Consider the following 22,765-nt stretch of genomic DNA (forward strand, 5'->3'; position numbering starts at 1 on the left):
TGTTAGCTGATCTATGCCCCCTCTGTCTGAAAAAGCCAAAGTTTAACTTGTGAATCAATACTAAAAGACTAAATCAATAACATTTCCCTACCCCCACAGTTTGCGCAAACTATCACTGTCATCTGCACTTTCCATCATGAGGACACTTTTGATCTGCTTTGTTTTATTGTTCCAGCTCATCGGAGCGGTCAGCACTGAAACACGGTAAGTGTGCCTTTTCTTATTTTTAAATCCAGCATAATTTCAAGCTTTCATTAAAAAAGTGTGGCTTGCGTCATGCACACGCACTACTCTACAACAATTTCCTCTTCTTTTGTGCAGTGATCAAATTCTGTCCATCACACCGACAACACCGGTGCAAGTGGACATCTTGAAGAATATCTCCACTCAATATGAGGTAGAAATTATTTGTATCAGTTTTTTTCCCCCCTAATATCTACATACTATTTTTTTCAGACTGCATTGTGGCAGCCTGTACACCACCAGTACATCCAAGAGGAAACGCAAGTTCACCTCTTTGTTCCTGCAAACAGCTCAGCGGTGGTCAAAGATGTGCTGCAGCGATATAAAATAACACATGAGTATGTTCTCAGCGTTAAAACAAATACTGCAGTAGTACCTCAACTTATAAGCTTAATTGGTTCTGTGACGGAGCTCTGATCTCAAAACTTGTATCTTAAATCAACGTCGCACATTGAAATTGAAATCAATTGATGCTTGGCCCCAAAAGCAGCACAATTGTAACATGTAACATGGCTTTTTAAAAGAACAACAGACTTTTAGATAATAAATACAGCATGAAAAACAATACAATGGAATGTATTACAAACAACTACAGTAGTTTTTTAAAGTAATGTTGTAATAATGTACAGCATTTATTTTGGAGAATGGATTTCTACGGTATCGCCTTCCAGCTGCTTGGACGTCAAACACATCATCAGCAGCTTCTCCATATTTTCACGGATAATTGTCCCCCAGTTTAGATATTATTTCAACATCATTGGCTGGCGTTAGACTCATTCTGCTTCAGTATGGTGCAGACCAGCAGCTATACACTCAAACTGTTTCACCCTCGGTCATGTTTTTGATGATTTCTTTCTTTAATTCAATGTATATCATCCACTTCTTCCTCTCAGCAGTGTCCATGACACTCACTTTCCTTAATTCCCATGGTTCGAAAAGAAAGTTATGTCCATCACTGCTAGCGAGTAAGACCAGATGTTTTGGGTGGATTTTACAGGGTTGAGTGTGACATTCGATACGTCAATTCATGGCGGGGATACTTGAAACTTAAACCATAACAATTAGCCAAGAGACAGTTCTTATCTCAAAACGCTTTTAAGTTGAGTTACTGCAGTATACAATTTCCTTTTGCTTCAGTTTTTGATGATTAACCACCTGTGCGTTCTTCAGAGTGTTATTGGACAACGCCAATGAGTTGATCGAAATGCAGATGAGGAACGACACGACGGACCCTCGAAGCAGCACGTCTTTCTACGAGCGCTATCACAGCCTGGAGGATGTATGCCTTCCACTGCACTCTAGTTCCGTCGCCATGGTGATTACCTGATCATGTTTTCTTGTCGCCTCTGAAGATCTATCATTGGATCAACAGGACAACAAAGGACAACCCCAACGCCATCCAAACTATTCTCCTGGGTTCCTCCTACGAGAAGCGCCCACTCTATGCTCTTAAGGTGAGCGTGTTTGTCTTATTCCAATGCAACAGTCTCTAAAAATGGCATATATTTTCCCATTGAAGATATGACACATTGACACAGTTTAAAGTAGTCAGTGTACATGTTGTATGCGTGGTCTTAAAATGCTTTCCGGTCTGGGGACATGGGCTACCGCACTGATGGCAAGATGTTTAATCTGCGAAGACTCCAGGCAAAGACAAATGTACAGACCACCAAGGTTCGCGACTTCCTCTTTGCGGACGACTGTGCCCTGAATGCTTCCAACGAGCTGGAAATGCAACTGAGCATGAACAACTTCGCTACAGCATGCTCAGACTTTGGACTCACCATCAGTACAAAGAAAACAGAGGTGATGCATCAACCCGTACACTGAGCCTCTCGTCATGGTGAAGACCTCAAAGCTGCTGAAAAGTTTGTCTACCTGGGTAGCACCTTGTCACGCGTGGGCAACATCGACGAGGAGGTCATGCATAGGATAGCGCATGGAAGTGCTGCATTCGGCCGACTCCACAGTTCTGTCTGGGAGCGCAGAGGGCTTAGCCTACGGACCAAACTTAAGGTCTACCGTGCTGTTGTCCTACCCGCCCTGCTGTATGCCTGTGAGACCTGGACTCATGCTAAACAGCTTAACGCCTTCCACATGAGATCCCTCAGGAGGCTGTTCAACATCAGGTGGCAAGACAAGATCCCAGACACTGAGGTCCTCCACAGGGCTGAGATGGAGAGCATCTATGCCATCCTCATGCGTTCCCAGCTGAGATGGGCTGGCCATGTCTGCCGCATGTCAGACGATCGCCTACCAAAAATGCTCCTGTATGGTGAACTGCACTATGGAAAGCGCTCACGCAGCAGACAGCCAAAACGCTTTAAGGACACCCTAAAGGCCAGTCTCAAGGGCTGTGGTCTGGACCCAGAGACCTGGGAAGACGATGCCCAACACCGTTCAAACTGGCGCTCTGCAGTCTGGCATGGTGTAGCAGACTTCGAGGAAAAACGCATCCATGAAGCCGAACAGAAGCGACAGCTCCGCAAGACCAGAGACAGTTCCTCCCTCTCAGCCAGCCACCCCCCAGCCGTAACCTGCCCTCACTGCAGCCGGTCATTCCACGCAAGGATTGGCCTCATCAGCCATCTTCGCACACACAAATCAACGTGAAGTCACCTGGTCATCTTTGAAAACGAAGGACGAACATAGCATGTACGCGTGGTCTTAAAATGTCCTAAAATCTCATAAAAGTCTTATATACGACTATGAAAGGTTTTAAAAAATACAATAATGTTATGTCGGATTAGGACCCAGATGTGGAGCCATCTTAGAGGGCAGCATTTGTAAACACTGTAGTAAAAGTGAATGGTACAATAATAAAAACTCGGGACAAATCTGTGTCAAAAGATGCCAAAACGCTGCGACTTGTACTTATTTGTCGGTGTGAATGTATAATGGATCTTACTTTTTTTCATTACGGTGTTAAAAAAATCTTAAAAACTATTATCAGGGTTTCCCCTAGATTGCCAAGATACTTGTGGAGTTGGGGCGTGGCTCGGGCGTGTTTAATATGACATCATCACAATAGTTACTATGATGCATATATTTTCTTTAAAAAGGCAAGAAAATGTGTACATACATTTTAAACAAATCTGTTATGATTTATTGTAGTTTCAACATATATTTTTTGTACATAATATCATTTTGCCTTATTTCTTAATTGTTACCGCTTATTGTACAATGGACTTTGTTGATTTTTTTTTTGTAGCGATTTCTCCAATTCTTTTAGTCACTCTTTCTTTATTAAAAAGGACTGGCAACAAATCTAGCATTTATTTATGGTGTTATTGTAGACTGTATTCGGGATTAGAGACTCTTTACTTCTGTTGCTCCACGTCCACGATGAAAAACGAGCTGCACAGAGCCTGACGTCACACTTGCTTCGTGCTGCTGGGAGCCTTTCTCTCTTTACAAAAGCCGCTAGTTCCATCTTAAATTCTGAAAATCGCTGTCCGCGGGTATATCTGGAATACATTAAAGTACTCCATATCACAGACATGCTGCCTCCAAGCTAGACAACCTTGTGCGTATGGCTTACGTCATCACAACATCCGGTTTTGTCTGCGCTGTTCCGATAATCAAAGTACGTCTTTCTTCAACAGCCAAATTTTTGGTGCATCACTAGTAAATAGTACGCAAATAATAAAATATATATATATATATATATCCATTGAACTACCTGGTGATGTTAATGTGCATGTTAGTGTATTATGATGTTCATTTTTCTCATGGTTTGTGAATACTCCGTGTGGGGGTGGGGGGTGGGGAGAATAAGGGAAGTTTTGTGTGTTTAGGAGTGAAACACGGAGACGTGTGTGCACGGAGGAAAATACTTGTTAGAATTGTAAGCATGCAATTATCAATAAAAGCTAAAAAGAGCGTCTGCTTTTGTATGTCTTTTTCTGGACGCTACAATACAATACATTATGTACATATGTTGTCGTGGCGCACCACAATCAAATGCATGAAGGGGAAACCCTGATTACATTTGATTTGTTGAAAGCTACTGAGACCCTGTTGTATAACTGTAAATTTACTGTCCCCGCAAAATATAAGTATATACAATAAGTCACATGCTGGTAACAAAAGTGAGTTCACCCCTAATGTCCACATTGTGCCTAAAGTGTGAATATTTTGTCTAGCTACTATTATTTTTAGCACTTTAAAATTTGGACATTTTCACTTATGCGTGTAAAATGCTTACTTTCGTTGTGACATAAATCGCTGTGTGTTGACTTATTTTGAGGTGTTACACCGATATCCAAGTTGTACACTGATTTAAAATTGTATCAAAGTGTAATTTCTGTGGATATGATTAGAAGATAGATGAAATATTGCGAGGGGTGTATTTACTTTTATGAGGAACTAAAGCATATTTTATTCTGCTCTCAGTTGTCACTTAACAGTGAGAATAAAAAAGCCATGTGGATCGACTGTGGGATCCATGCCAGAGAGTGGATCTCTCCTGCCTTCTGCTTATGGTTCATACAATATGTGAGTACATCACGTTGGTATGTTATCTTTATCCACAAATCAGATCAGTAAGACATTCTCATCCACCAAAGGCCTTGGGTTTTTACAAACAAAACCAAGACATAACTGACATTTTGGACAACATGGATGTGTACGTCCTGCCTGTGATGAATCCTGATGGATATCACTACACATGGACTACAGTAAGTAGGGGGGCACGAGACAGCAGTCTGAACTTACAATAGATGTTGGACTTATGCATGCTTGTTTTGTGTTTCAGAACCGAATGTGGAGGAAGAACCGGTCCAACAGAAGAGGCAGCTTTTGTGTTGGGGTTGACCTCAACAGGAACTTTGATGCAAACTGGTGCAGTAAGTCTCCTGACTATGTAGGTGTCAAATGGGATACATCTTTGAATAATGACTTAAATGTGTCATTAATTAATGATCATTTCAATTAAATAAACAAATGTGTCTTTGAATGTGTCATTACTTAATTTAATGTAAAATTATATTTATTTAACTATATAATTTATTATTACAATTAGGGTTGTGACTCTTTGGGCACCACACGATTCGATTTGATTCTTGGGGGTAACGATTCGATTCAGAATCGATTGTCGATTCAAACCGATTCTTAAATCAAAGTCAATACTTTTTTAATAACATTGGGTGCCAGGTCTGTGATTAACTACATTCCTTCATAAAATAGATGCACAGCTCTGATACATTTCTGTATTACTTTAAAGAAAACTAGTTTTGTTTAATAAAATTCTACCCACACATTTGATAAAGTAAATACAAATAAGGCAACAAGAGAAGTATCCCACAAAGGGCTATATAAGTAAACTTTGATTCATTGATTGATTGATTAATCTTTTTTCAAGTAAATTTGTACAACAGATATGAGCATCTACATCAACAATATGATTTGCCTGAGTGCAACGAATTTTGCTTTTCTTTTAATCGATTAATAATCGTTACAAATGAGAATTCATTCAAAAATCGATTTATTTTTTTTGTCACCCCTGATTGCAATATTGGAATTATTTATTTATTTATTTCATGATGTACTAATTATTTCATGTTTAAATTAATTATTTCATGATTTAATTATTTATTTTATAAACCTTTGTGGCGGCGTCAAATTCATTTTATCTGTCAAAGACAGTGGGCGGGGCTAACACCTGATATATTCTCTTTAGCCACATATTTTGAAAAACTTTCAAAGTTGCAGGCTTCAGAGCAAAGCAATTCATTGGCCGAGATTTGTGTTAGTCCCGCCCACTGACTTTGATGGCGGATTTTGACAGATGAAATTAATTCATGACGCGCTGAGAGACAGGCTCATAAAATAATTAAACAAATGCTGAAATTAAAATTTATTAAATAATGAAAAATCACTAATTAATTAAATTATTAATTAAATATTGAAGTAATAAATTAAACAGTTGAATGTGCTGTAATATTAAACCAATTAATGACACATTTGATAACACATTTATGTGTTTATTTCTAATTACAATGATTTATTGACACATTTAAGTTATTATTTAAAGATGTATTTATTTGACTCTCAATACCTGCTGACATATTTGTATGCTTTTTGTTGGCCACTAGCGGAGGGTGCCTCTGACGAGCCCTGCAGCGAGATCTATTGCGGTGCTTTCCCTGAGTCAGAGCCCGAATCGGAGGCCGTCGCCAATTTCCTGCGCAGTCACAAGGACACCATCCAGCTTTACCTCACCATGCACTCCTACTCCCAGATGCTGCTCTTCCCATACTCCTACACCTTGAAGGAGGCAGAGAACCACAATGATATGGTGAGTATGTGTCGGTCATCGACGAAACAACTCTTATTTTTGAAGGGACGATGAGAGCTGGCGGAAATAGAGGAAAAAATTAATATTTAGGAAATAAATTACCCTTTTAAAAATATTAGGGGTGCACGATAAATACTGGACAGATAATTGTGAGGAATTAGATAAATCTAAAAAAATTATCTGGCTAAAAGAAAAATGTAATGCATAGGCAAGATTAACCATACTGTGCTGTAGGTGGGTTAGAGTGAGCAAATCAACGCTTCTTTACTTCTACCTTTGCCATGTCGTAAACGGCCTGTCGAAAACTCCCCTCTGAGCTCATTGTAAACAAACGCGGCGCCGTTCATGTAGGACTTCTTCACTGTTTTATAGTAGGGGTGGGCGATATGGCCAAAAATCTAGATCGCAATGTATATTACACCCTCCTGCGATAACGATTACCGGTATTATCACAATCTGTATCATCGTCTATAGCTGCTGACGTCTGGAGTAAGATATTGCCTAATTTCCAGTTGTATCGTTTTTTCAAAACTATTAATAATCTACTTGTTAATTTACTGTTATTTGGTTACTTTTTGTTGTAACATGTTTGTATCTATGCTTCGTCTGTTGTTGGATACTTTACATTAGTGTTGAGTGACATTACAACTGTGAATCTACCCAATACCAAGTAGTTACAGGGGCAGTATTGGTCACACCAAAGCTGATACTGATGCTTACATTTGTTAAGATCATTGAATGATTCCACTTTTGAATAATCAGACAAAAACACAGGATGGCAGTGTAACAAGATCAATTAAATATTTTAATTCTTTCCTACTAATGATTGAAATCCTTAGTTTTCTTGCCCTTAACCTGTGTCTGCGTTTGTAAACAATTAAAAAAACGACAAAATATATTTTTGATAATAATAATAATTAGGGATGTCCGATAGTATCGGACTGCCGATATTATCGGCCGATGAATGCTTTAAAATGTAATATCGGAAATTATCGGTTTCAAAATTATCGGTATCGGTTTCAAAATGTAAACAGTATGACTTTTTAAAACGCCGCTGTGTACACGGACGTAGGGAGAAGTACAGAGCGCCAATAAACTTTAAAGGCACTGCCTTTGCGTGCCGGCCCAGTCACATATCTACGGCTTTTCACACACACAAGTGAATGCATGCATACTTGGTCAACAGCCATACAGGTCACATTGAGGGTGGCCGTATAAACAACTTTAACACTGTTACAAATATGCGCCACACTGTGAACCCACACCAAACAAGAATGACAAACACAACATAAACACAACAGAACAAATACCCAGAACCCCTAGCAGCACTAACTCTTCCGGGACGCTACAATATACACCCCCCCCCCCCAACCCCGCCCACTTCAACCTCCTCATGAAATTCCAAGCTGCTGTTTTGAGGCATGTTAAAAAAAATTATGCACTTTGTGACTTCAATAATTAAATATGGCAGTGCCATGTTGGAATTTTTTTCCATAACTTGAGTTGATTTATTTTGGAAAACCTTGTTACATTGTTTAATGCATCCAGCGGGGCGTCACAACAAAATTAGGCATAGTAATGTGTTAATTCCATGACTGTATATATCGGTATCGGTTGATATCGGAATCAGTAATTAAGAGTTGGACAATATCGGATATCGGCAAAACAGCCATTATCGGACATCTCTAATATCAATCAAAGTTTATTTTTATATAGCCCCAAATCACAAGTGTCTCAAAGGGCTGCACAAGCCACAACGACATCCTCGGCTCAGATCCCACATCAGGGCAAGAAAAAAACTCAACCCAATGGGATACAATGAGAAACCTTGGAGGGGACCGCAGATGTTCACATTCAAGAACTCTAGCTTGTGGTTAGCGGTTATTGTATCCTCCTCAATGTGTAGTGTAGCATGTTCAGCTGTTCCTCGTCCTCCAGTGATACAAGTCATACAGTAGTGATATTTCAATAATAGTAAATAAGATTTATTTGCCATCATGGAGGCAAGGATTGCTGACTTAGAAGTGGCTTTGCACTGTTAAGGGACGTTAACTGCTAGCAAGAATGCGACCTGTTTTGGGGGTCCTGTTGCTGGCCGGCCTGCCTGCATGGGGTCGGCTGGTGGTCCCTTGTTCCCTGGGTACCACACCTGCTGTTTTGGGTTGGGCTCTCTGGGTGGCTGGGGACGTAATTTGGCTCCCGCACATACTAGGAGAAAAATATATTGCACTTACAAACACACATACATACGCACGTACACACAATTATACATACATATGTACATACATACATTCATTCATACTTACATACGCGCACACATAGGTACTTACGCAAATACGCACTTACACACATACGCAGGTACATACGCTCGCACATACACACACAAGGTACATACATCCACACGCACATTCACTATACAAATGTACATATACACATACTGTACATATACAAGCACATATGCATACATACAGTCATGCATATAATCACGTTTCATCGAACATATATTAACGTTGTTCCCCCCAGGGGAAACTGGGTTAACACTGTACACTGACAAAGCTTAATCTATTGTTACTATAACAATCTACAAGGTTAATATAGTTCGGTTCTCTTTCTTGCCCTCCATTTATCTGCTTTCTTTTGTAATACAAGGTTTCATTACATGTATGTATTGTTGCATTTGAAACAATTGTGTTAATAATTGAGGTAATTATTATTATTATTCATTATCAATAGTGTTATTTATATTGGTATTAGTATTGCTCCATTTGTAGTGCAATAATGTTCATTGTCATTTCTGTGGTATTAATGTTTACTTCACTAACTGCTTCTTTGCTATATTTTTTTGTACATTTGTACATATCGTATTTGCTGATGTTGTTGTTTTTTTGTCCTCTATCATCTTTTTTCTTCTTCTTTCTATCTCCTCCTTCTCCAGTCCGGCTGCGCCAAACATTAAATAGATCTAATTAAATAGATATATTTAATAAAGTCAAATTCAAATAAGGCAACAAGAGAATGATCCCATGCTTCTCTTTTTTGAAGTAAATCTGTACAGCAAATATGGGCATCTACATCAACAATGTGATTTATCTGAGTAGCCGAACAGGAACAAAAAAAAAAAGAATACAACATTGCGTTGGACGTTTGCGGTCAAATTTAGATCAAAATGCATTATCACAATACAACGATAGTATTAAAAACTATATCTTCGGCCAAATGTATGTTGTGTACATAAATATTGAGCAACCCTATTTCAGAGGAAGACTTTTCGCATGCTATTTGCACCAAATGTTCTGCAAACATTCCGCGAGGAGGGGAAAAAAACATTGCGCAACAACACATCAAACCTTATCAGCCACCTGAGACGCCGGCAACGCCACCACAGTTGTTTTGAAAGGATACAAAAACGCCTGCTGCTAAAGAAGCTTCCACAAAGCCAGCTGCGCTAAAACTACAGTAAAATCTAAATGTAATAGAAATAATAGATATCTAAAATAATAGATATGAATAAGTTACTGGTATTTTTCATTAGAACACACAAATCCATTTCATGTGAACATTTTCTAAAGATAACTGCTCATATGTAAACACAGTATATGGAGGATAAGAAAAGTAAATACAATCATAAACAGGTTTTTACAGTTCATTTTTAAGTTCAGACATTAGCAAATTGGTCACTGCAAATTCCATAGTTAAGCAGCAGCCATATTTTTCTGTGTTTTTGTGTAACAACTTTTTTCCCTTTATGATGATGAAAGGTATGATTATATCAATATTATGTATTATAATGATGTAATATATTTTAATTAGGGCTGTCAAAAATTACTGAGTTAACTCATGTGATTAATAATCACATTAGTCCTTTGCACCCTAAGATTGATCATGCAATTTATTTTGACCTTACAAGCTCTTTTCCCTTAACAGTTATACCAGGGGTCCCCAAACTACGGCCCGTGGGAAGTCCCAAGTTTGAAAAAAAAAAAAGATATATATCTATATATACAGTATACAATATATATATATGTATATATATATATATATATATATATATATTATGGGTGTGGGAAAAAATCGATTCGAATTTGAATCGCGATTCTCACGTTGTGCGATTCAGAATCGATTCTCATTTTTTTTAAATCGATGTATTTTTTTATATATATTTTAAATTTATTTATGAAAATATAAATCGATAAATTTTTTTTAAATTACTCAATCCAACAAAACAATACACAGCAATACCATAACAATGCAATCCAATTCCAAAACCAAACCTAACCCAGCAACACTCAGAACTGCAATAAACAGAGCAATTGAGAGGACACACAAACATGACACAGAACAATCCAAAAGTAGTGTAACAAAAATGAATATTGTCAACAACAGTATCAATATTAGTAACAATTTCAACATAGTAGTGATTAAAAATCCCTCATTGACATTATCATTAGACATTTATAATAAAAAATAAAAAAATAAAATAAAAATGAACAATAGTGTCACAGTGGCTTACACTTGCCTCGCATCTCATAAGCTTGACAACACACTGTGTCCAATACTTTCACAAAGATAAAATAAGTCATATTTTTGGTTCATTTAATAGTTAAAACAAATTTACATTATTGCAATCAGTTGATAAAACATTGTCCTTTACAATTATAAAAGCTTTTTACAAAAATCTACTACTCTGCTTGCATGTCAGCAGACTGGGGTAGATCCTGCTGAAATCCTATGTATTGAATGAATAGAGAATCGTTTTGAATCGGGAAAATATCGTTTTTGAATCGAGAATCGCGTTGAATCGAAAAAAATCGATTTTGAATCGGATCATGACCCCAAGAATCGATATTGAATCGAATCGTGGGACACCCAAAGATTTGCAGCCCTAATATATATATATATATATATATATATATATATATATATATATATACAGGTATATATATATATATATATATATATATACATATATATATATATATATATATATATATATATATATATATATATATATATATATATATATATATATATATATATATATATATATATATATATATATATATATATGTATATATATATATATGTATATATATATATATATATATATATGTATATATATATATATATATATATATATATATATATATATATATATATATATGTATATATATATATATATATATATATATATATATATATATATATATATATATATATATATATATATATATATATATACACTACCGTTCAAAAGTTTGGGGTCACCCAAACAATTTTGTGGAATAGCCTTCATTTCTAAGAACAAGAATAGACTGTCGAGTTTCAGATGAAAGTTCTCTTTTTCTGGCCATTTTGAGCGTTTAATTGACCCCACAAATGTGATGCTCCAGAAACTCAATCTGCTCAAAGGAAGGTCAGTTTTGTAGCTTCTGTAACGAGCTAAACTGTTTTCAGATGTGTGAACATGATTGCACAAGGGTTTTCTAATCATCAATTAGCCTTCTGAGCCAATGAGCAAACACATTGTACCATTAGAACACTGGAGTGATAGTTGCTGGAAGTGGGCCTCTATACACCTATGTAGATATTGCACCAAAAACCAGACATTTGCAGCTAGAATAGTCATTTACCACATTAGCAATGTATAGAGTGTATTTCTTTAAAGTTAAGACTAGTTTAAAGTTATCTGCATTGAAAAGTACGGTGCTTTTCCTTCAAAAATAAAGACATTTCAATGTGACCCCAAACTTTTGAACGGTAGTGTATATATATATATATATACATATATATATATATATATATATATATATATATATATATATATATATATATATATATATATATATATATATATATATATATATACATATATATACTGCCGTTCAAAAGTTTGGGGTCACCCAAACAATTTTGTGGAATAGCCTTCATTTCTAAGAACAAGAATAGACTGTCAAGTTTCAGATGAAAGTTCTCTTTTTCTGGCCATTTTGAGCGTTTAATTGACCCCACAAATGTGATGCTCCAGAAACTCAATCTGCTCAAAGGAAGGTCAGTTTTGTAGCTTCTGTAACGAGCTAAACTGTTTTCAAATGTGTGAACATGATTGCACAAGGGTTTTCTAATCATCAATTAGCCTTCTGAGCCAATGAGCAAACACATTGTACCATTAGAACACTGGAGTGATAGTTGCTGGAAGTGGGCCTCTATACACCTATGTAGATATTGCACCAAAAACCAGACATTTGCAGCTAGAATAGTCATTTACCACATTAGCAATGTATAGAGTGTATTTCTTTAAAGTTAAGACTAGTTTAAAGTTATCTGCATTGAAAAGTACAGTGCTTTTCCTTCAAAAATAAAGACATTTCAATGTGACCCCAAACTTTTGAACGGTAGTGTATATATATATATATATATATATATATATATATATATATATATATATATATATATATATATATATATATATATATATATATATATATATATATATATATATATATATATATATATATATATATATATATAAACTTTTGAACGGTAGTGTATATATATATACATATATATATATATATACTGCCGTTCAAAAGTTTGGGGTCACCCAAACAATTTTGTGGAATAGCCTTCATTTCTAAGAACAAAAATAGACTGTCAAGTTTCAGATGAAAGTTCTCTTTTTCTGGCCATTTTGAGCGTTTAATTGACCCCACAAATGTGATGCTCCAGAAACTCAATCTGCTCAAAGGAAGGTCAGTTTTGTAGCTTCTGTAACGAGCTAAACTGTTTTCAGATGTGTGAACATGATTGCACAAGGGTTTTCTAATCATCAATTAGCCTTCTGAGCCAATGAGCAAACACATTGTACCATTAGAACACTGGAGTGATAGTTGCTGGAAATGGGCCTCTATACACCTATGTAGATATTGCACCAAAAACCAGACATTTGCAGCTAGAATAGTCATTTACTACATTAGCAATGTATAGAGTGTATTTCTTTAAAGTTAAGACTAGTTTAAAGTTATCTTCATTGAAAAGTACAGTGCTTTTCCTTCAAAAATAAGGACATTTCAATGTGACCCCAAACTTTTGAACGGTAGTGTGTGTATATATATATATATATATATATATATATATATATATATATATATATATATATATATATATATATATATATATATATATATATATATATATATATATATATATATATATATATATATATATATATATATATATATATGCATATATATATATGTATATATATATATATATATATATATATATATATATATATATATATACACATATATACATATATATATATGTATATATATATATATATATACATATATATATATATGTACATATATATATAGACAGTATATGTATATATATATGTATATATATATATATATGTATATATATATGTATATATATATGTATATATGTATGTATATATATATATATATATATATATATATATATATATATATATATATTTTGTTTTGTTTTAATTATTATAATTTTTTAAATATTTCCTTTCTAATCCATTATCTACCGCTTGTTACTCTCTGTGTCTCCTAGCCACTCAGGCAAATCATATTGTCTAAAAATGCATTTTCCCATCGATAACGTGACATCATCAGCGGCAGGTGCGCGCTCTTTCAGTCAATTAGTGCGCAAGGAATACATTTATACAGATATGTACAGCCCGACCCCCGGCCAAATTGTTTTAACCCAATGTGGCCCCTGAGTCAAAAGGTTTGGGGACCCCTGCCTTATACGGTCAGTGATCAGATCAGTGCATACGTCAAAAATTAATGAGGAGACTCGACTGGTGTGCTCTCTGGCAAATTTCACTTCAAAATACAGCCTGAAAGAACTTTAAGATAAAAATGTTACCAGGTTTTGTGCAAATACATGACATGCATTCAAGTAAGACGTTTAAAAATGTTCCTGGATGACATTTGGACAATAAAATTGTATCTGTGTGCAAATATTGGGGTCTTTTTTCTCAAACAAATTTGAACTATGCAAGCAAATAATGATGTTACATTGAGGACACATTGTTGGGACTGCCGTATCTCCCAAGGTGCAAAAGATGGCAGGAAGCAAAGTGCAGGTAAGGCGAGTCTTTTAATACGCACCAGGCAAAAAATACACAAAGGCAGTGTGCCGCAGGTGTGCGTGCGTGGAGCGCCTGGCAAAACTTAGCATCGCAGCAAAACATGAACTAAGAAAGTGGCTTGATGCTAGCATTCACTAAAACATAACATGGACTAAAACAAACCGTAAACTGTCGCGTGTCGCAAACATTGGACCCGCTTGTCAAGGAGACCGATAACTGATATTTGGAGTAAAAGTTAGCTAAAAATTAATAGTATATATCAGTAAACAGCTGGACAAGGCTTTAAAGTTAACCACTAACCACTAGGCCACTACTCAGTGGCCTAGTGGTTAGAGTGTCCGCCCTGAGATCGGTAGGTTGTGAGTTCAAACCCCAGCCGAGTCATACCAAAGACTATAAAAATGGGACCCATTACCTCCCTGCTTGGCACTCAGCATCAAGGGTTGGAATTGGGGGTTAAATCACCAAAATGATTCCTGGGCGCGGCACCGCTGCTGCCCACTGCTCCCCTCACCCCCCAGGGGGTGATCAAGGGGATGGGTCAAATGCAGAGGACAAATTTCACCCCACCTAGTGTGTGTGTGACAATCATTGGTACTTTAACTTTAACTTTAAAGTAGCAGTAGAGTGGAAAAACAAGTTGACTTTATATCAGAATCAGAATAGTTTTTATTGCCATTGTTTGAGAACGGGTTCACAAACTAGGAATTTTTCTTTGTGCAATCGTGCACCATTATGCCTAATTGTGTTTCATTGTATCTATTAAACTATATCCATATGTATTTACAATACGCAAATATTTCACAAGCACCTTTATTTATTACGTGTCGAAGAGGAGCATCACATTTGCTTTTCAAAATATGGGAAATCTGCATGCCTGCTCTTCTTCACTTATATAAAAAGTTTGTCCAGCTATTGACACAAAGTTTGGATTTTTTGTCAGATATATATTTTCTGTCTCCCTTATGTCCATCCTCTTCTAACGCTCTGTCTCGTCATTATTTGATTGAATCACGAAACTCGCCGCGCTCCTTTATTGAGCTCATGTCTAGAATGTTGCGGCCGCAGGCTTTTCGGTGTGACTCCATCGCTGCAGTAGTGAGAAAAAAGGGGGGAAAGAGGCCAGGAAAGAAAAACAAAAGCTGGAATTACCGGCAAAACAACTGAAGTTTTCACAAGTTCATGTAAGCAAAGAAGACGTATTGTAGATGATCAGCACTGCATTAGAAGGAGTAACTTTAATGTTTAAATTAATTTTAAAAAGGAAACTTGCTCCAGAAAAAGGAAACTTTTCTCATGCAAGACAAAAAAGCTGGTGATTGAGCAGTGCTTATTACTGTATACTTCACTAAATATTAAATTTTGTATTACTAAATATAATATGTGTATATATTGTATTTGCTGATGTAGTTCTGTTGTAGTTGTAAAAAAAACAAGAAAGGGCTGATATCGAAAAAACGTCAAAATGCCAAATATCTGCACGGATAATCGGACCGACCAATAAAGTGGTGCCTAATAAAGTGACCTTTTGCTCACATACTGCCTGCCTTCTCTGCATCCTAGGATCCCACCAACAATGCCAAGCTGCAACCGTAATAAATTGTTCCTTAATTTGGCACTGTCCTGAATAAATGAAAATAAAAATAGAATAAATCCATAACAGCATTTTGATAGTAAATTCATTGATTTTAATTTATTTACCATATCTTTATTTACACAACTGCTCAATTTTATTTATAATTAATTTAAAAAAAAACGTTTTGTTTTTTTAACTGTGGCTGTTGACTTTGCATTTCTACTTCAAGATGGAGATGGCCCAGGAAGCTTCACAAGCCATCAGAAGATATTACAGAAACATGTACAAATATGGGGCAGGAGCCAAGACTATATGTGAGTGACTGCTTTTTTTTTTGATTGATTGAAACTTTTATTAGTAGATTGCACAGTTCAGTACATATTCCGTACAATTGACCACTAAATGGTAACACCCGAATAAGTTTTTCAACTTGTTTAGGTCGGGGTCCACATAACCTTGTGACCTCACAACTCATTTGACCGCTTCCATGTACTGATTGCGTAACTCTCGTCACTCTTCTGCAGACCTGGCTCCCGGTGGGTCTGATGACTGGGCGTACAATCTTGGCATCAAGTATTCCTTCACGTTCGAGCTGCAGGACCGCGGGCGCTATGGCTTTCTTCTGCCACCGTCTCACATTTCCGGGGCGTGCAATGAAGCGCTACTTGCCGTGAAGGTCATTGCTCAAAAGGTCATCGAGAAAACACAAGCTTCAACTGTTTAAGCAGAGATTAGACTGTGATTGTTATTTTGGAAATTGTTCTGAATGCTCAAATGTAAATGTCACAACTTCCTTATCTTTCTCTGAAGTGTGTGACAATATGTGTTCAAAGCAAATACAGTTTGAATAGTTGCATAACATAACAGTGCATAAACAACATGTTTCCCTTTCATTTCTGCTCCTTGTGCAACTATAAGACATAATATTTGTTTATATACGTATGTCCAAAGTGGGGCCTGCTGCTCATTTTTTTTCTAGCCCCACGGCACATTGTGGAATTAAAATGTAACAAGGGGAAGACATTGCGCAAAAAGGCACAATATAATCATGATCATAACTAATACATAACACTAATCGTTGTAATAATCACCCTTTTTAGATGATGACAAATATCAAATTGGCCTTTTTTGATTTTTTTCTTAAGCGGAACTTTGGTGCAAAAAATGTGGACGGCCCATGATTATGCTCATAATCAAGTTTTCTTTTTGGCATAAAGAAAACTAATCTTTTTAAATGTGCATTTGTGTATCATTAATCAAGGTCCGACCAATCAAGAGTGCAGTTTGCCCTTTTAAAAGAGTCTTCTAAACTCTATTAATATACAGTACAGTATATTCCTGCTCTTTTCAAAATAAAAGACCACTTCATTTTTGCGTGGATCTGTGCAACGTACTATGCATCATTTATATATATGTTGTAAATATGTACTTGCTTTTATTGAGAAAAAAAATCACTAAATGTAAAATGTAAGCTATTATTGAATTTGCTATATATATATTTTTTTGTCTTGGACCGCATGAAAACTGGTCCAGCAAGCAAGTGTTAAAACATGGAGTGATATCAAAATGTAATTTCTATTTCTATAAAAACAAAAATAAAAGTTGGCAATGAGTATATGTCGCATTTTGGTGACAAGTCCACTAAGGCAATGGTGCTTGAAGTTCGTCCTCATGAAGGCCATTTGTGTCGTTTTTCCATTTTCATATTTAAAAACATAACATTTAAAATGACCAACAGAATAAATAAGAATTCAAAAATATATATAGTTGAATGTAAAAGAAAGTATTTGCCTCGAGATTTGAATATTCAAAAGTATTTCAAGTACAATTGTAAATTTAACTAATAAAACAAATCTACACTTTTGATTGTCTTTATTTGACTTAAACAAGAAAATCCAACAGCCAGAAATTATATATTTCTATAATCTTGATTTAATTAATTTTTAATAATAATAATGATATGTTTACTTTTTATTTTTAACAAATGCAAAAAATGTATTACAGTTGTCCCTCGTCATATGGCCCTTTCAAGTTTACAGCTACACTCTATTGCTATTTTTTTTTAAAACGACTAAATGAACCAAAAATCAATACTACAGTAATATCCTCAAGATGAGATCATGGCTCCTAAAGTCAGTACAGTGCATGTATTATTTTCTATTATTATGTCTACTTTATTGGATTAAACAAGTGTTGTCGTATTTCAAGTCTCGAGAGCTCCAATAAATATTTTCTAAAAACCCTGTAATTAGAAGGTCTTTATCATCTTCAGGGTTTTTTTGTGGTAGCTCTGAAAAAATTGTATTGATTGATTGAAACTAGAGATGTCCAATGGCCAATAATTGCTTTAAAATGTAATATCGGAAATTGTCGGTATCGGGTTTTTTTTATTATCGGTATCGTTTTTTTATTTATTTTTTTTAAAATCAACATAAAAAACACAAGATACACTTACAATTAGTGCACCAACCCAAAAAAAACTCCCTCCCCCACTCATTCACACTCATTCACACAAAAGGGTTGTTTCTTTCTGTTATTAATATTCTGGTTCCTACATTATATATCAATATACATCAATACAATCTGCAAGGGATACAGTAAGCACACAGGATTGTGGGTGCTGCTGGTCCACTAATAGTACTAACCTTTAACAGTTAATTTTACTAATTTTCATTAATTACTAGTTTCTATGTAACTGTTTTTATATTGTTTTACTTTCTTTTTTATTCAAGAAAATGTTTTTAATTTATTTATCTTATTATTATTTTTTTTAAAGGACCTTATCTTCACCATACCTGGTTGTCCAAATTAGGCATAAAAATGTGTTAATTCCACGGTATCGGTTGATATCGGTATCGGTAATTAAGAGTTGGACAATATCGGATATCGGCAAAAAAGCCATTATCGGACATCCCTAATTGAAACTTTTATTAGTAGATTGCACAGTACAGTACATATTCCGTACAATTGACCACTAAATGGTAACACCCCAATAAGTTTTTCAACTTGTTTAAGTCGGGGTCCACGTAAATCAATTCATGGTATAACAGCGATAAACGAGGGATGACAGTAATATATTTAAAAAATTGCATCATTTATATTTTAAATAGTATTTTGATAATCGGGAAATGGATTGGCCCCTAACAAATACTATACAGGAACACATGTACACCCTACTGGGCATTGAATCACATCAACAGTACACGAAACGGGTTATTTTCTGGTGCATTTAATAATCAATTAAAACCCATCAGCAATTAAAACATATACCGTAAGTTTCTCTGCTTGGCTAATGCAACTTCTGGTGAATAAAGTTTGATTCAAAGTACACACTTCTCAAGGATATATTAACTGCCCTGACCACATGATGGCGACAAATACACATGTAATAATGTTAATTAAATGACAAGCATGACACACTTTAACAACAAGAGTTTACAACTTTTAGTTGTAATAGAACAGCGACTGTCAACAACTTGTGATCTGATTGGCCTGATATCAACTCTATGTGTTCTCAAATTCATCCGCTAACAGTCCCGATGAGTATCCAAATTCAGGACGCGTAAATGTCATCTAGAAGGCCTTACTGACAACAACTCGTGATCTGATTGGCTGTCGCAACTGTCTATCACGGTATGTCCCCATTCACATACAGCGCAATGTTGATTCTGAAGGCGTCTGGCAGATTTCGTACTGCATGGCAACATAAGCGAGCTGAATTCTGATTGGATACAAACTAAAACTAAAAACAACAGCGCTGGAACGAGCATAATATGACATGAAGGGAATACGAATACTTTTCATATATATATATATATATATATATATATATATATATATATATATATATATATATATATATATATATACTGTATATATATATTCAACCAATGGGTGGCGCTGCGGTGACTCACGTGACACACGCTTGCTTGCCTTAGCAGCACCGAAGAAGACCATGGAAAATGACGCACATCCTCCGTCAATGCTCTCGCATTAGCATTTGCTTTTAAAGAAAAAATGCGCTATTATTTCCTCGGTTACTGAATCTTTGTTTTAAGACAACAGTAGATGCGACACCGATTCAATAGCTTGGGTGAGTGAGCTTGTTTTATGCGCTCGTTTTCGGGCATGTGTCTTCCCGGGACGCGAAGGCCTTGCGCTTCATTGAAACGTAAAAGTGCTTTGCTAGCATTAGCCTGCCTTCGTTTTGTTTTTGCCTCACACCTTCAGCATGTTCTGGTGCTGACGCAATGCAGGTTGCGTGTTTTTATACTCCACGTCAGGATTTGCGGGGGGGAATAGACGCAGTGGCATTGTAATTGTGTGTGGAAACTTGCAGAAGCTAGCCTTCAGTGTTTCAATTAGTTAGCCTCACTTGCAAGAGTTGAGGTCCTTCTTTAGCTCAGTTCAGGAATATGAGCATTACATTCTTTGTTTATTTAAGGTGCATTATTGTCCAACCATGCAAATGCAATAAGAATAGAGTTTTTTGTTTGTTTAGCATACATTTTACTTTTGTGTATTATTACCAGAGGTGGGTAGAGTAGCCAGAAATTGTACTCAGGTAAGAGTACTGTTACTTTAGAAATGTATTACTCAAGTAAAAGTAAGGAGTAGTCACCCAAATATTTACTTGAGTAAAAGTAAAAAGTATGTTGTGAAAAAACTACTCAAGTACTAAGTAACTGATGAGTAACCTGTTCGTTTAATGTCGGCAACAAATAATGCACAAAAACATAAAAATAGCAATGAGCAAATTCAGAGCCAGGAATATCTCTAAAGCAACTAAAACAATAATATATATTAAATAATAATACATTAACATAAAAAAAATTAAGGCAAATTGAGCCACAATAACTTAACAGCACCATAGGCTCAGTAGGCAGAGATTACAAAGGAAAATAACAAGTTCGCCTTTACGCAAACCATAAACTGATAGGTGTGGGCTGCACCTGTGGGAACACACTGTGCACTTTTGACTGGTGTGTGTGCGACTGTGCGTGTGAGTGTGTCTGTCTGTCTATGAGGCTGCAGTGCGTTAATAAATGTCCCCACACGATGTACATTTGACAGTGATTCATAGCAGGGAAGCTAACATCAGCTTACGGTGACAGCCAAAATATCTACTAACGTTACTTACCGTGATGTGCTTCCTCAAATTTGACGTTGAGTTCATGTAAACTTAAGCTTGTTAATCACGTGACCGCCTGGCTCTGTTTGATTGGTGAAACGGAGTCAAACGTCACCAGTGACTGCATTTGATTGGTGAAACGGAGTCAAACGTCACCAGTGACTGCATTTGAATGGGGAAACGGAGTCAAACGTCACCAGTGACTGCATTTGATTGGTGAAACGCGGGCATGCGATAGATCCTACTTTGAAGGTCTGTCTGACAAACCAAAACAAACAAAGCGTGCATTAACAGATCAATAAAAATCAGTAGCGAGTAGTGAGCTGAATGTAGATAAATGGAGCGGAGTAAAAGTAGCGTTTGTTCTCTATAAATATACTCAAGTAAAAGTATGTTGCATTAAAACTACTCTTAGAAGTACAATTTATCCCAAACGTTACTCAAGTAGATGTAACAGAGTAAATGTAGCGCATTACTACCCACCTCTGATTATTACCAGTGTTGGATTGGTTACTGAAAACCAGTAACTAGTTACAGTTACTAATTACTTTATTTCAAAAGTAACTCCGTTACTTACACCAAAAAGTAATGCGTTACTGTGAAAAGTAACTATTCAGTTATTTTTTAAGACCCCCTTTAATGCCCTTTTAGCCTTCATTTCAGTACAGTTATTGCACTGGAGCAGTGGTTCTTAACCTGGGCTCGATCGAACCCTAGGGGTTCGGTGAGTCGGCCTCAGGGGTTCGGTGAGTCGGCCTCAGGGGTTCGGCGGAGGTAAAGACACATCCGACTTATCGTGTAAATAAAAACTTCTCCCTATCAGCGTATTATGGATACCCCCAAATAATGTTCCCTCTAATTTTACATCTGATTTGCAGGTTGTTTGATTGATCGATTGAAACTTTTACTAGCAGATTGCAAAGGAAGAGAATACATTATATGAAACAGTACAGTTTACATATTCCGTACAATTGACCACTAAATGGTAACACCCGAATAAGTTTTTCAACTTGTTTAAGTTGGGGTCCACTTTAATCAATTCATGGTAATGTGTGTAAAGGGTGTAATTTGTTGTGAGTTCATGCACGGTGTTGGTTTTGTTCTTTGAACAAGGTGATGTTCATGCACGGTTCATTTTGTGCACCAGTAAAAAAAACATAACTTTTTCTTGAATTAAAAAAAAAAATCACTATAAAGAAGGGTTCGGTGAATCAGTATGTAAAGGATATCACCACATGGGCTCAGGAACACTTCAGAAAACCACTGTCAGTAACTACAGTTTGTCGCTACATCTGGAAGTACAACTTAAGACTCTACTATGCAAAGCAAAGCCAATTATCAACAACACCCAGAAACACCGCCGGCTTCGCTGGGCCCGAGCTCATCTAA

General features: G+C 36.0%; 2 protein-coding genes across 3 annotated transcripts in view; both read left to right on the top strand.

Moving 5' to 3' along the window:
- Positions 1 to 77: 77 nt before the first annotated feature.
- cpb2 (carboxypeptidase B2 (plasma)) lies at positions 78 to 17,138 on the top strand. The gene is made up of 11 exons (XM_062060323.1): positions 78 to 204; positions 322 to 397; positions 457 to 581; positions 1,414 to 1,522; positions 1,596 to 1,697; positions 4,639 to 4,740; positions 4,812 to 4,922; positions 5,000 to 5,090; positions 6,339 to 6,541; positions 16,475 to 16,559; positions 16,770 to 17,138. The coding sequence occupies exons 1-11, from the start codon at positions 137 to 139 to the stop codon at positions 16,967 to 16,969; spliced, it is 1,272 nt and encodes a 423-aa protein (XP_061916307.1). The 5' UTR covers positions 78 to 136; the 3' UTR covers positions 16,970 to 17,138.
- Positions 17,139 to 20,151: 3,013 nt separating this feature from the next.
- zc3h13 (zinc finger CCCH-type containing 13) overlaps positions 20,152 to 22,765 on the top strand; it is a 30,846-nt gene continuing 28,232 nt past the window's right edge. For both annotated transcript variants that reach the window (XM_062060339.1, XM_062060350.1), the window contains exon 1: positions 20,152 to 20,338. The gene's annotated coding sequence lies outside the window, so the exon portion shown is untranslated. The remainder of the gene's footprint in view (positions 20,339 to 22,765) is intronic.

The sequence above is a fragment of the Entelurus aequoreus genome, linkage group LG01, assembly GCF_033978785.1.
Source record: "Entelurus aequoreus isolate RoL-2023_Sb linkage group LG01, RoL_Eaeq_v1.1, whole genome shotgun sequence".
In the NCBI taxonomy this organism is placed as follows: domain Eukaryota; kingdom Metazoa; phylum Chordata; class Actinopteri; order Syngnathiformes; family Syngnathidae; genus Entelurus; species Entelurus aequoreus.

What these genes read in the sequence shown, in the direction of transcription:
- cpb2 (XM_062060323.1), top strand. Translation starts at nt 137, where the DNA reads ATGAGGACACTTTTGATCTGCTTTGTTTTATTGTTCCAGCTCATCGGA. An exon ending in ATATCTCCACTCAATATGAG is followed by an intron (nt 398 to 456) that starts GTAGAAATTATT and finishes TATTTTTTTCAG; the next exon opens with ACTGCATTGTGGCAGCCTGT. An exon ending in CAGAGAACCACAATGATATG is followed by an intron (nt 6,542 to 16,474) that starts GTGAGTATGTGT and finishes TTCTACTTCAAG; the next exon opens with ATGGAGATGGCCCAGGAAGC.